Here is a 10,669-nt window from a genome sequence, read left to right as displayed (position 1 = left end):
ACTCGTTGTTGGTGCTTGTCAGTGGATGGGATTTTTTGCAAATAAGTAAACAACACTTACTGAGCAGGAGTCCTGCACCACTGTGTATCTGAAGCGGTTGTTTCCCTCTGCTTTGAGCTCCAGGTCGTTGGAGCCTTTGAGGATCAAAGCTTTCTTCAGGTTGCCCGTCTTCTCGTCCTTGTAGCCCACAGAGTTCTTGCAGTGGTAGGTGATGGTCTGGGATGCTTCTTTGGAGAGCAGGCGGATGAAGGTCATCTGGACTGTGACAGAGTTGGCCGGCTGATCTTTGTTGCCATAAGTAAACTAGAAACACAAATACAGCAAGTTAATGCAGGTGCCACTGCACATGTAATGATTTTTTTTCTCAGTCGGTCCATAGATGGGTCTTAAATATTCCAATATATATTCTCAGCCACAAATATGCCTCGTGTAACACACACGCACACACACACACATCATCACACTCTAATTACTCACCTGTGTTCCACGGTTTATGTCAGCCCCGAACCACACAGGTTTGTTCCTGGAAGAACTCCACCACACTTTACGAGGTATGGTGGATGGGTTAGCAGAGATGCATGTCTCTCCGGTGTCCATGTTGCAGTGCACTTTGATGGCATCCTCTGAACTGCCTTGGTTCGGGTCCACCCAGTACTCGCCTACATAAGAAAAAAAATACATATATGTATATCAGAATGGGGAAGGGGCCTTTAATCATAGGGATGAGTTATGCTATAGCTGACATGGTAAATACCCTCCTGTTACTCACCGCTCTTCTTCATGGGGTAGCATCTCTTCAGGTCGTCGCAGGTCCTGGCAGGGTGTTTCCTGCTGCCGTCTGGGCTCTTCATGCTGTCGATCTGGCTGCTGAGGGCCTTCAGTGTAGCCTGAACACCAGGGTCGACGGGTACTATGGTGGAGGAGTTGCTGTTGGGCAGCGCCTCGTCCTCGCTAAACTCGGGAGGGGGAGGGGGCCCAGAGTCATAATCCTGGTTGCCGAAGAGGTCTTCCATTGCTGCTGTGGGAGGTCCTGGGGGACCAGGAGGGCCTGGGGGTCCGGGTTCTCCTGGCGGGCCCTGTGGAGTGTTTTACAATTGTTTTTTATGTAGTTTTATGTAGACCCTTTGAGAAGTCTCTTATTCCCTATTTACCAAACATCTGTTGAAAAGATGTTCATCTCTTTAACAACTGCCTCATCTGGATAATTGCAACAAGATTCTATTCGTTTTACACACTTTATTTACTGTATCATGAAACCATACCTCTGGTCCTATTTCCCCACTGAATCCACGAGTTCCTGGTGGTCCCATCGGCCCCGGCTGTCCCACATATCCTTCCTTTCCAGGAGGCCCAATAGGTCCAGGAGGCCCCTGAATCACATTCCAGTAAAGAGTTATTAGCTGTTAACCTCAAAAATCTTTTAATTAATTCCAAAAGGATAGTTGGCATGTATAAATATGTAGCCAGCCATGTTTTCCTCTGGAAACAAATATAACAGTAGCATTTACCCTCGGGCCACTTGGTCCAACAATTCCTGGAGCTCCCTGCTCACCAGTTGTACCCTGAGAGGAAGCAATGAATATTTATTACAATTTTGGACACACTTGCACTTGATGACTGGGATCTGTTTGTTATGCTCAAGCAGAAAACCTTACGCAATGGCTCTATGTCTCTATTCTTCCAATGGATTTTTCAAAAACAATAGGACAGGTGACAGTGAGGTGACAAAAACACCAAATCACAGAAAAAATGAGGTTAAGACTCTTTCTGTTGTTCTCTGAGTGGAGTTTTTCATGTCTCATAGATTGATGGTTATTCTTTACCAATGGTCTACTGTGGGTGGGGTTCAAATATCTCTGAGATCTCTCCTGAAGCTTAGTAGCTTGTGGGTTTTTCACTTTAAAGAACAAGCTCACATTTGTCACAGTTAGGTCTGTCTTAATAACAGCTGGTGTCTTTATGACCACTACTTGCAATAATCATTCCTGCAGTTGATACAAGCCCTTTCTTATTCACTGTAAGTGATTACCAGTTTTTATTCAGTATATCAATAAATTCCAGTTTCTGTCTGAAGATAATGGAGGTAGTTTGAGTTAAAATAATCAAGGGGGGTATTACATTTATGATTTATGAAACGTTGGCATTATCCCTGGCATTTCATTTGACACAAGAGTTTTAAACTGTCTCAATATTGAAATATTGAAAAAATAATGACAAAAAAGTGTGTTAAACTTGTGTATGACTATAAAAAGTACACTGTTCAGTATGACACTGCAAGTATTCTCACTTAACAAAGTGACGCTTCATCTATCTTCTACCCATTAAGATGATCTGCACTGAAAATACAGACAAGAGCTCATTAAATGGTAAGTGACAGGATTTGAACTTTTAAGAACTTTCTCACTGCATTTGCATGTCAGAACACATCTGGCTAAAGTACATCTAAATAATGGAGAGACTGGGTCACTTTATACACTGAAAGGAACATGAAAGCCATGGTGAATCAATGTAATCAGATTACTGAGTATCATAACTTACCGGAGGTCCAGGAAGGCCCTGCAAACCAGTGAAGCCTCTGTGTCCCTTCTGTCCTCTCTCCCCGTGGTCACCCAAGTCACCCTTGTCTCCTCTTGGTCCTTGGGGTCCCTGATTAGAGAATGAGTTAACACATTTTATGATTATCGTCTCGGAATGGGGGAGACTGTTTTACACTGATGTCAGCACTGATGGTCATCTGAATATATCTGAAAGGGCAGTTTAGTCTTGTAAATCGACAATGTAGCATATACTGTATACGTCAGCTTATAAACCAGAATATTTCGCAGAACATTAGGATGGAGACTCACCACTAATCCTCTCTTTCCAGCTGAGCCAGGAGGTCCAGCAGGTCCTCTTGAGCCCTGAGAATGAGCAAATGCATTAGAAGGCCCCCAAGGAAAGGAAGTCTGCCAAAACTGAGAGACTATCTTAACCCTAACCCCTTAATAGCTCTCAAACACGTTATTTCCAATCCTACTGTAAAGAGTTTAAATGTAAATATGTTTGCAGCTCCTACAGATGGACGGACACTCAAAGAGAGCAAAACAAAAAACTTACAGACTCTCCTCTCCTTCCAGCATCACCTGGTGCACCAACAGGACCAGGAGGTCCAGGAAGTCCCTGAGGACCGACTAAGCCCTCTGGACCAGGATCTCCTCGTGCTCCCTGGAAATTAAACAGCTGTCAATCCCTTGCAATACTCAAAGCAACACTTAGGTTAGATTTTGTTTCGCCTCTTACCCTTTGTCCCAAAACGCCATCCTTTCCTGGTGGGCCGTCAGATCCTGCAGGACCCTGAGAAGCAAAAAAGAACAAGAAAAACATGAAGGCAGCTTTAGTTATGCAACTTGGGCACCACAACTAATTTAAAAGAACTTACATCAGGGCCAGGATCACCACGAGGTCCGTTAGCACCAGGAACACCGACTGGACCTGGGGGCCCTTTATCTCCAGATTGTCCTGGGGAGCCCTGTTTTCCTGGTGGACCCTACACAAGAAAAACAGACAACTAATGATGCAGCTAAACACATACATGTACCAACTACATGAGAAATTTAATAAAATGTTCTGACCAGTGGGACAGTTTGGACCTTAATATAAATTGTGTTCTAATTCACAATTGTGTGTAACATGAAACAGTCGTGTTGTACAAGGAGGACTTTGATTATACATACCGCTGGTCCTGGAAGGCCTGGCATCCCACGCTCTCCTCTCTGGCCAGGAAGACCCACAATGCCTCTCTGTCCTGTAGTTCCAGCTGGGCCTGGAGGACCATCAGGACCCTAAAGCAGACACCAGATAAGAGAACAGCCACCCCACATACTTCATATCAGTTCGTGGATAAGAAGAAACAATATATTCCAGAGTATTCAAGCATATAAAAGAAACTGAGAGCTGGGATTAAAAGAAGACAACTGTTCAAATTGAACTAATGTATTTTGCTTGAACTTTGATCCAATGTCCTTCAAATATTGCAAAAAAATAGAAATTCTAATTTTAGCAAAGCTTAAAACTCCAAGCAATAACCACTGGTGGCAATAGGTATATACAATTTGTGGTCTTAATATATGTCAATCTGAAAACTTAAAAATCTTTCAAAAATAACAATAACTGTTTACAGTGGGGCCATCTTCTCCAGAGTCTCCTTTGTCCCCTGGGCTCCCTGGTGGTCCTGCAGGTCCTCGCTCTCCTTGTTTTCCCGGGGATCCGTGATCTCCGCGGAGTCCAGGAGGACCTTCTTTTCCTGGAGGCCCTAGAGGTCCGGGTTCTCCAACTGGACCCTAGTAGTAGTGGTTACAGGCATAAAATACACGTTGCACACAGTGTCACAATGTAAAGTGTGCATTACATGGAAAATGAGATGCAGTTAGATGCAGTCAAGTTATATTATCAAACAGGTGGTTGTGAACACTTAAAGAATAGTTAAGTACACATATTGTACATATCTTACACATCAATTTGTAAATACAGTACAGGGAAGCTGATTGGTTGACTGTTCCCAGTAATTAGACTTTGTTGTTAGACATCAGTGACCATTATAATTAAAACATTATAACTGCAAATATTCCTTATAGTACACACTTTTCAAGCTAAGTTGGGGCAGTACTTACAGTTGGTCCTGGTGGTCCGACTCTTCCTGCAGAACCAGGGAAACCAGTGGGGCCCTGACAGCAGAAAGTTGGTTAGTAAAAGTTGGAAAAACGTTACACAAAAAGATTGTGTCTTTGAAATTAACTCATTGGCGTTATTTTTTTCACAGGACCCATGGAATACCTAGGATTCACAGCCTTTCTGGGAACATGAAATAGTTTATTTGTCTACTTTCACACTGTAATAACGTTTCTGTAATAATGAAATGCTCTTACTGGTGCACCCTGTGTTCCTCTTCCTCCTTTCAGTCCAGCAACACCAACTGGCCCCTAGAAATAAACCCACATTTCATTAGAGAATGATTCCTCTGCATAAGAATTTGCAATAAACCCAAAGCTAGCTTTTCTGGAACTCAGATGTCAGACGCATAGTTAATGATAAACAGTGAATTCATAAACTTAAACAACTTCCAGGGAGATTTAACTGAGTGTACAGAGACAGCTGATGAGGCAGTTAAAAATATTGCGTGACTGACTGCAATAAAATCTGACAGAGCAACTGCTTGTGTATTTTCTTTATGTTTGCAACTCACAGGAGGTCCATGAGCTCCAGCCAAGCCCTGTGGTCCTGGAGAACCAGCATCTCCCTTCTGGCCTTGCTCTCCAGGCTCTCCCTTGACTCCAGGTTGACCATCAGGACCCTTCAAAGAGTAGAAAATATTGTCATGAATGATCTCTCATCCTATCAAGTCCTAGGGCATCATAAAAAGACACAAATATGTTAAGAATAAAGGAGCATTCAAATCTACTTACAGGGGGACCAGCAAATCCAACAGCACCAATCGGTCCAGGGTCACCTCTTGCCCCCTGAAGTACAACAGACATGTTTTTATTAAAGCACTTTGCAATAACTTATACTTGATTTATTGTAGCACAATAAGCATAGCATAGATGGAAGGTGTAAGTCAGGGGTACACACAGGCACTCCTCTGGAGCCTGGGGGTCCATGTGGTCCTTTGGGTCCAGGTTCTCCCTATAAAGAAGTCACATGTTTACTGACAGTTCTTTTTACATTCCACATGCATTGTTGCATAAATCTTATATTCTATATAAATCCTGATATTTTCCTAAAACACAGCTTCTACGGTCAGAATCTTGTACTGCTGTTGTACAAATTTCAGCCTAGAAAAGAGAGACTCTACCTTCTCACCACTGGGTCCAGCAGGTCCAAGTGGGCCAACAGGACCTGGGGCTCCCTGTTGACAGAAGGAAAAAAAATAGTTGGGATCTCTAAGTATCAACATCAGTCTTTGTTAAATGTAACTTGTGCAGTCATGTCAGCAGGCACTTTTCATGGAACAAGCTGTGACTGGCCTTGGGTTTGCATAAATACATCATCATGTACAGTTTACTTTACTCTTACAAGAGTAAATTTAATGTCTTTGTTCATGGTTGAGCCGAGACTAAACATGTCCGAAGCGAGTCAGAGGTGTTTTGCTTACTCTTGCGCCGTCGTTTCCGGGTGTACCTTCTGTTCCTTTCTCACCAATTGCTCCCTGAACACAGACAACATAGACAGTTACATCCCTTATTTACAATTAATTACAAAAATTACTATGATTTCTCTGATGAGACAGAAATGAATTAATAGTATTTCTTTGTAACTTTACTTGCATATTCCTTTTTGTAAAGACGATGACACAAACTTACTCTGTCGCCTTTAGGCCCAGGAGGGCCAGAGATGCCTCTCTCTCCTGGCATTCCTTGAAGACCTGGAGGTCCCACATCACCTATAGCACCAGGAGGGCCAGGACTTCCCTTCAGTGAGAAGCATCAAAGTCAGTCTGAATTGCCCCAAATCAGTCCAAAGTTTGGCTGTACATGTAGACAATACTGCTATCATCGTACCTTCGGTCCATCTGGACCAGGTGCACCAGGAATTCCTTTAGGTCCCTGTAGACCAGTTGGACCTAGCTCTCCCCTCTCCCCAGGAATTCCACGCTCTCCCTAGAGAACATTTACCATCAGTTACTTCTCAGGGATACTATCATTATCCACCTTAGAGTAATGGAAATCAATGCAGTACACCTACCCGTGGTCCAATTTGACCCACAGCTCCAAGCTCTCCGGGAATACCCTGAAAGAAAAAGACAGATGTATAGTCTAAACAATTGCTAGTTCAAATGAATGGAGACATATTACACCAGTGAACAATATATGCAGTATGAGATGTAGCTACAGTCTGCATAGTTTCTGTTGGACTCACTTGGTCTCCTGGTTTTCCAGGCTCTCCAGGCGGGCCTTGGTTTCCAGGCAAACCCTGAGAACACAAAACAATGGTCAAACATTGCCACCAGAGCTTGTTTCCAGCAGAGAGATAATTATTTTCAACCATGTAACATTTACTCAACTGCAAATTTAGAGATTTTATTAGAAGCCAAAAACAATTACTCACCTGGAATCCATTTACACCTGGAGGTCCCTGCTCTCCTCTGTCTCCTGCAACACCCTTTGAGAGATGACATTTGTGTGTGTGTCATTTGCAATAACAATAAAAATATCTCTTAGCAAATAATGTGATAAAATAAAAATCAGACACTTACAGGTGGACCAGGGGGCCCTGCAGGACCAACTTCTCCATCTTTCCCTGGGGGACCCTGAAAACAAAGGGAATGTCAACAAACTGGCCCATTTCACACCTGGAGTGGAGCTAGATAAAAGTGGATCATTGTGGTAAACAAATAAAAAACACAAGGCAGAAGTACTATGATTTTTGTTGCATATACAGTATAATATCAGAGAGGTTATACTGTATATATATTTTTTCTTGTTGATGGCAAACCAAAGTCTACATTCATAAGCAGTACTCACTCTTTGGCCTGGCACTCCTGTAGATCCTTGTTCACCTGTCTTTCCTGGGTCACCCTTTGAGAAACATTTTGAATTAGACATTTAGCAGGAGATGACCCATTAACAAACATTTTGAGTGACTCAGCCTTACATTGAATCCCTTGGGACCTGGTACTCCCATGGTTCCTGCAGGCCCTCTGTTTCCAATTGATCCTGCAGGGCCTGGACGACCATCTTCACCTGGGGCACCCTTAATAAGACACAAACCATACTTTATCTCAACGAAAACTGACCTTAAAACAAACCTGTAATTAAAATAAAGGGTAAGTCCAGTGTCTCATTTGAGATTAAGCACTGCAACCTACCAGCGGTCCTGGCTTGCCCTCTGCTCCCTGGACTCCAGGAGTACCAGTAAGACCCTGTGGAAAAATGATCAGAACTTGAGTGTTGGAAATTGAGGACACAGAAATAAACATTCACATGCTGTGAATAAGTCGAAGGATACTGTAGCTCAAAAGTAAAATGCAGAGCTTTTGTGTTACCCTTGCACCTGGTAGACCAGGCTCTCCTGTACGACCCGGGTCTCCCAGAGAACCTTTCGGTCCCGGTGGGCCAGATGTTCCACGATCTCCTTGGGCTCCCTTTCAAAAAATAAATAGACAATTACATCTTCTATTTACTTATTAAAAACATCAAGTGAAAAACTACATATTTACAGAACTTTTGGAATTATTACTATAGAGCTTCCTCTAGACTGATTTCAAGGAAGTATAAAATATATTCTACCTTAGGTCCTGGCAGTCCATCAGCGCCAGGGAATCCTCTGTTTCCAGGAGCTCCCTGAAAAACAATTCATGACTTAGATTCTCATTACATTCTCACTAATTTGACTGTGTTAAACGAGATCAGTGTATTAGAAAAAACAAAAACAAGTCTACTGAATAATTTGATTCTCCAGTCCACCTAATTTCTGAACTATGTAAGGAGACTACACCATCTGGAGAGAACCTCACAAACATTAGGTCAATATAGACAGGCTACAGAAGCCTTCCATGTTTACCATATTTGCTACATTCCCTACATAAATGGCCACAATTTCAGTTACATACAAGGATTTACCAAAGGCAATTAATTGTGTCCTCAACATTCTCGCCCACCATGATTTCTTTCTATACTATTACAGAACAAACCGCTATCCAGAGAGGTCAGTTCTCTGGCAGATTAATGTTACAGTAGAAGGCAGGATGCTGACTCACTCTCTCACCGACGGGACCAAGAGGGCCAACTGAACCAGGGTCTCCACGTTGTCCTCGCTTTCCTTCCTCACCCTGAGGTCCGATCACTCCCTGGGAACCTGGTGGACCCTTTGACACACAAAGTGACACACAAATCAGAATATGCACAAATCAGAATAAGTTTTACATTTAGTGTTACATATATCCAATTACATGCCCTTTGTCCTTTATATGTCGTGTTGTGGTAAATAAAACATTGATTTGAGTTTTGGATTTGAATCTTACAGGTTCTCCTTTAGGTCCAGCCTCTCCTTTAAATCCTGATACGCCAACATCTCCCTTTGACACAAAAATTAAACAAATGTGAGTCTCCAGCCCATCAAGCAACAGTGACTGGTTAAATGAAAACACTCTAGCAATTAAAGCAATATAGAGTCAGTTTACCAGTTGTCCTTTGATACCAGGCTGACCGGTGCTTCCCTGAGGTCCTGGAGGTCCAGGGGGTCCAGAATGGCCACCGGGACCTTGTGGACCAATATTACCCTGTAAAGAGTTAACCAAGATTTTTGTGACCTCTGTGTATTCATGTAATTGACCGATACCTTGTCTGAGTTGAATGACTGTGCACATACCACTGGTCCTTTGGTGCCTGGGCCTCCATCTGTACCCATGGGTCCCTTTGAACAAAAAAGTCCTCCCGTTAGATAACTAAATCAGCACACTGGTAGATACAGTGATAACTTGGGTGAGCTATTCTGAAACATTATCAGAGATGTCCTTACAATGTGCTGTATGTGATGTGTAAGTATAAGTAAAGTAAGATATTAACCCTAATGCCAACAGGTCCTGCTCTGCCCTGGTGACCGGTTTCTCCTCTCTGTCCCTGTGGGCCCTCTGGACCCCGGACACCTGTGGGGCCGGGTTGCCCCTGTCAAAGACAATCATCAAGCACAATTAATAAAGGCAATCATTATCTCTCTGACTTTGATAGCAAGCTTTAATGAGCCTAACACTGTGGCCAAATACTGCATAAATAGGTGTTTTACTGTACTCACCTTCATTCCTGGGGTTCCTGGATATCCAGATGGGCCGCTGAGACCTAATGGGCCCTGTTAAGCGATAACAAGATGCTACTGTAATAATGCAATACAGAAAATGTGCATAACAAAAATGTGAACTACAAACATCATGCATGTGCCGCAGTGCACAATTTCGGTCTATATGTGTGTTTGTAAGATTATTACTGCTTTCAGTTCACAAGGCTATAATTATCAACAGGATTTAGTGTTTTTGTGAAGATTCTCAGTCATCCAGGTCATGGTATATCCAAAAACAAGTTGAAACAAGGGCAACTGGACTTGTGACTCAACTAAGTAGCCATTACTTTGGCATTGGAATCTCTGGACAAAAATGGGGTGTTAGAATCAAAACCAGTTGTCCTTTGTTAACAAACTCTACTGTTTCTACAGGTACGTTTCTGGTCCTTAACAGAACCTAGTCATGTGAGTTTCTGATAAGCAACATCCGCAGATATTCCTATTAAAGGCCTACATGTGCTTAACTACTTTAGATGAAGATAGACAGCTATTTATGTCTAAAAATCTCATGTTGAAAGTGAACAGTAAATCCACAAAAACAACAAAACTGTGAATTCTGACTTACCATTGGACCAGGTTTCCCAACATTACCAGGGGAACCACGTTTTCCCTACGAGACCAAAATGAATCATTAGCAGTAGCACATTTATAAACAGCTGAAGGTTCTACAAATATGTATTCACGTAAAACAAAGTCAGTTATTACTTTAAACATGTTGGACACTAGTAGAGAAAAACTGATTGTGGTAGCAGATGTTGCATAGTGTTATCATCCTTACTGCTATACCGCCTGGTCCAGTGCGTCCTCTCTCCCCCGGCATGCCAGCAGGACCCTGTTATTCACAGACCGTGATGAATTA

The 10,669-nt window shown here is 42.6% G+C and overlaps 1 protein-coding gene across 1 annotated transcript in view; it reads right to left on the bottom strand.

Moving 5' to 3' along the window:
- The window catches only part of LOC311488198 (uncharacterized protein), a 36,069-nt gene that overhangs the window by 2,449 nt on the left and 22,951 nt on the right, over window positions 1-10,669 (bottom strand). Inside the window, exons 16-53 of the mRNA XM_084544744.1 lie at window positions 10,589-10,642; window positions 10,376-10,420; window positions 9,769-9,822; window positions 9,543-9,641; window positions 9,346-9,390; window positions 9,158-9,256; window positions 8,999-9,052; window positions 8,735-8,842; window positions 8,265-8,318; window positions 8,021-8,119; window positions 7,844-7,897; window positions 7,630-7,728; window positions 7,500-7,553; window positions 7,232-7,285; window positions 7,084-7,137; window positions 6,895-6,948; window positions 6,721-6,765; window positions 6,537-6,635; window positions 6,339-6,446; window positions 6,131-6,184; window positions 5,831-5,884; window positions 5,608-5,661; window positions 5,442-5,495; window positions 5,222-5,329; window positions 4,905-4,958; window positions 4,650-4,703; window positions 4,158-4,319; window positions 3,714-3,821; window positions 3,419-3,526; window positions 3,280-3,333; window positions 3,097-3,204; window positions 2,847-2,900; window positions 2,539-2,646; window positions 1,509-1,562; window positions 1,263-1,370; window positions 770-1,076; window positions 478-659; window positions 61-303 (exon numbers count right to left, since the gene is read on the bottom strand). Coding sequence (XP_084400870.1) covers window positions 61-303; window positions 478-659; window positions 770-1,076; window positions 1,263-1,370; window positions 1,509-1,562; window positions 2,539-2,646; window positions 2,847-2,900; window positions 3,097-3,204; window positions 3,280-3,333; window positions 3,419-3,526; window positions 3,714-3,821; window positions 4,158-4,319; window positions 4,650-4,703; window positions 4,905-4,958; window positions 5,222-5,329; window positions 5,442-5,495; window positions 5,608-5,661; window positions 5,831-5,884; window positions 6,131-6,184; window positions 6,339-6,446; window positions 6,537-6,635; window positions 6,721-6,765; window positions 6,895-6,948; window positions 7,084-7,137; window positions 7,232-7,285; window positions 7,500-7,553; window positions 7,630-7,728; window positions 7,844-7,897; window positions 8,021-8,119; window positions 8,265-8,318; window positions 8,735-8,842; window positions 8,999-9,052; window positions 9,158-9,256; window positions 9,346-9,390; window positions 9,543-9,641; window positions 9,769-9,822; window positions 10,376-10,420; window positions 10,589-10,642 — 3,360 coding nt within the window. The remainder of the gene's footprint in view (window positions 1-60; window positions 304-477; window positions 660-769; window positions 1,077-1,262; window positions 1,371-1,508; window positions 1,563-2,538; window positions 2,647-2,846; window positions 2,901-3,096; window positions 3,205-3,279; window positions 3,334-3,418; window positions 3,527-3,713; window positions 3,822-4,157; window positions 4,320-4,649; window positions 4,704-4,904; window positions 4,959-5,221; window positions 5,330-5,441; window positions 5,496-5,607; window positions 5,662-5,830; window positions 5,885-6,130; window positions 6,185-6,338; window positions 6,447-6,536; window positions 6,636-6,720; window positions 6,766-6,894; window positions 6,949-7,083; window positions 7,138-7,231; window positions 7,286-7,499; window positions 7,554-7,629; window positions 7,729-7,843; window positions 7,898-8,020; window positions 8,120-8,264; window positions 8,319-8,734; window positions 8,843-8,998; window positions 9,053-9,157; window positions 9,257-9,345; window positions 9,391-9,542; window positions 9,642-9,768; window positions 9,823-10,375; window positions 10,421-10,588; window positions 10,643-10,669) is intronic.

The sequence above is a fragment of the Chelon labrosus genome (genome assembly GCF_963514085.1).
Source record: "Chelon labrosus genome assembly, chromosome: 5".
Taxonomy (NCBI): Eukaryota; Metazoa; Chordata; class Actinopteri; order Mugiliformes; family Mugilidae; genus Chelon; species Chelon labrosus.
The sequence above is the reverse complement of the archived record's forward strand: the minus strand, read 5'-3'. Positions and strand labels throughout refer to the sequence as shown.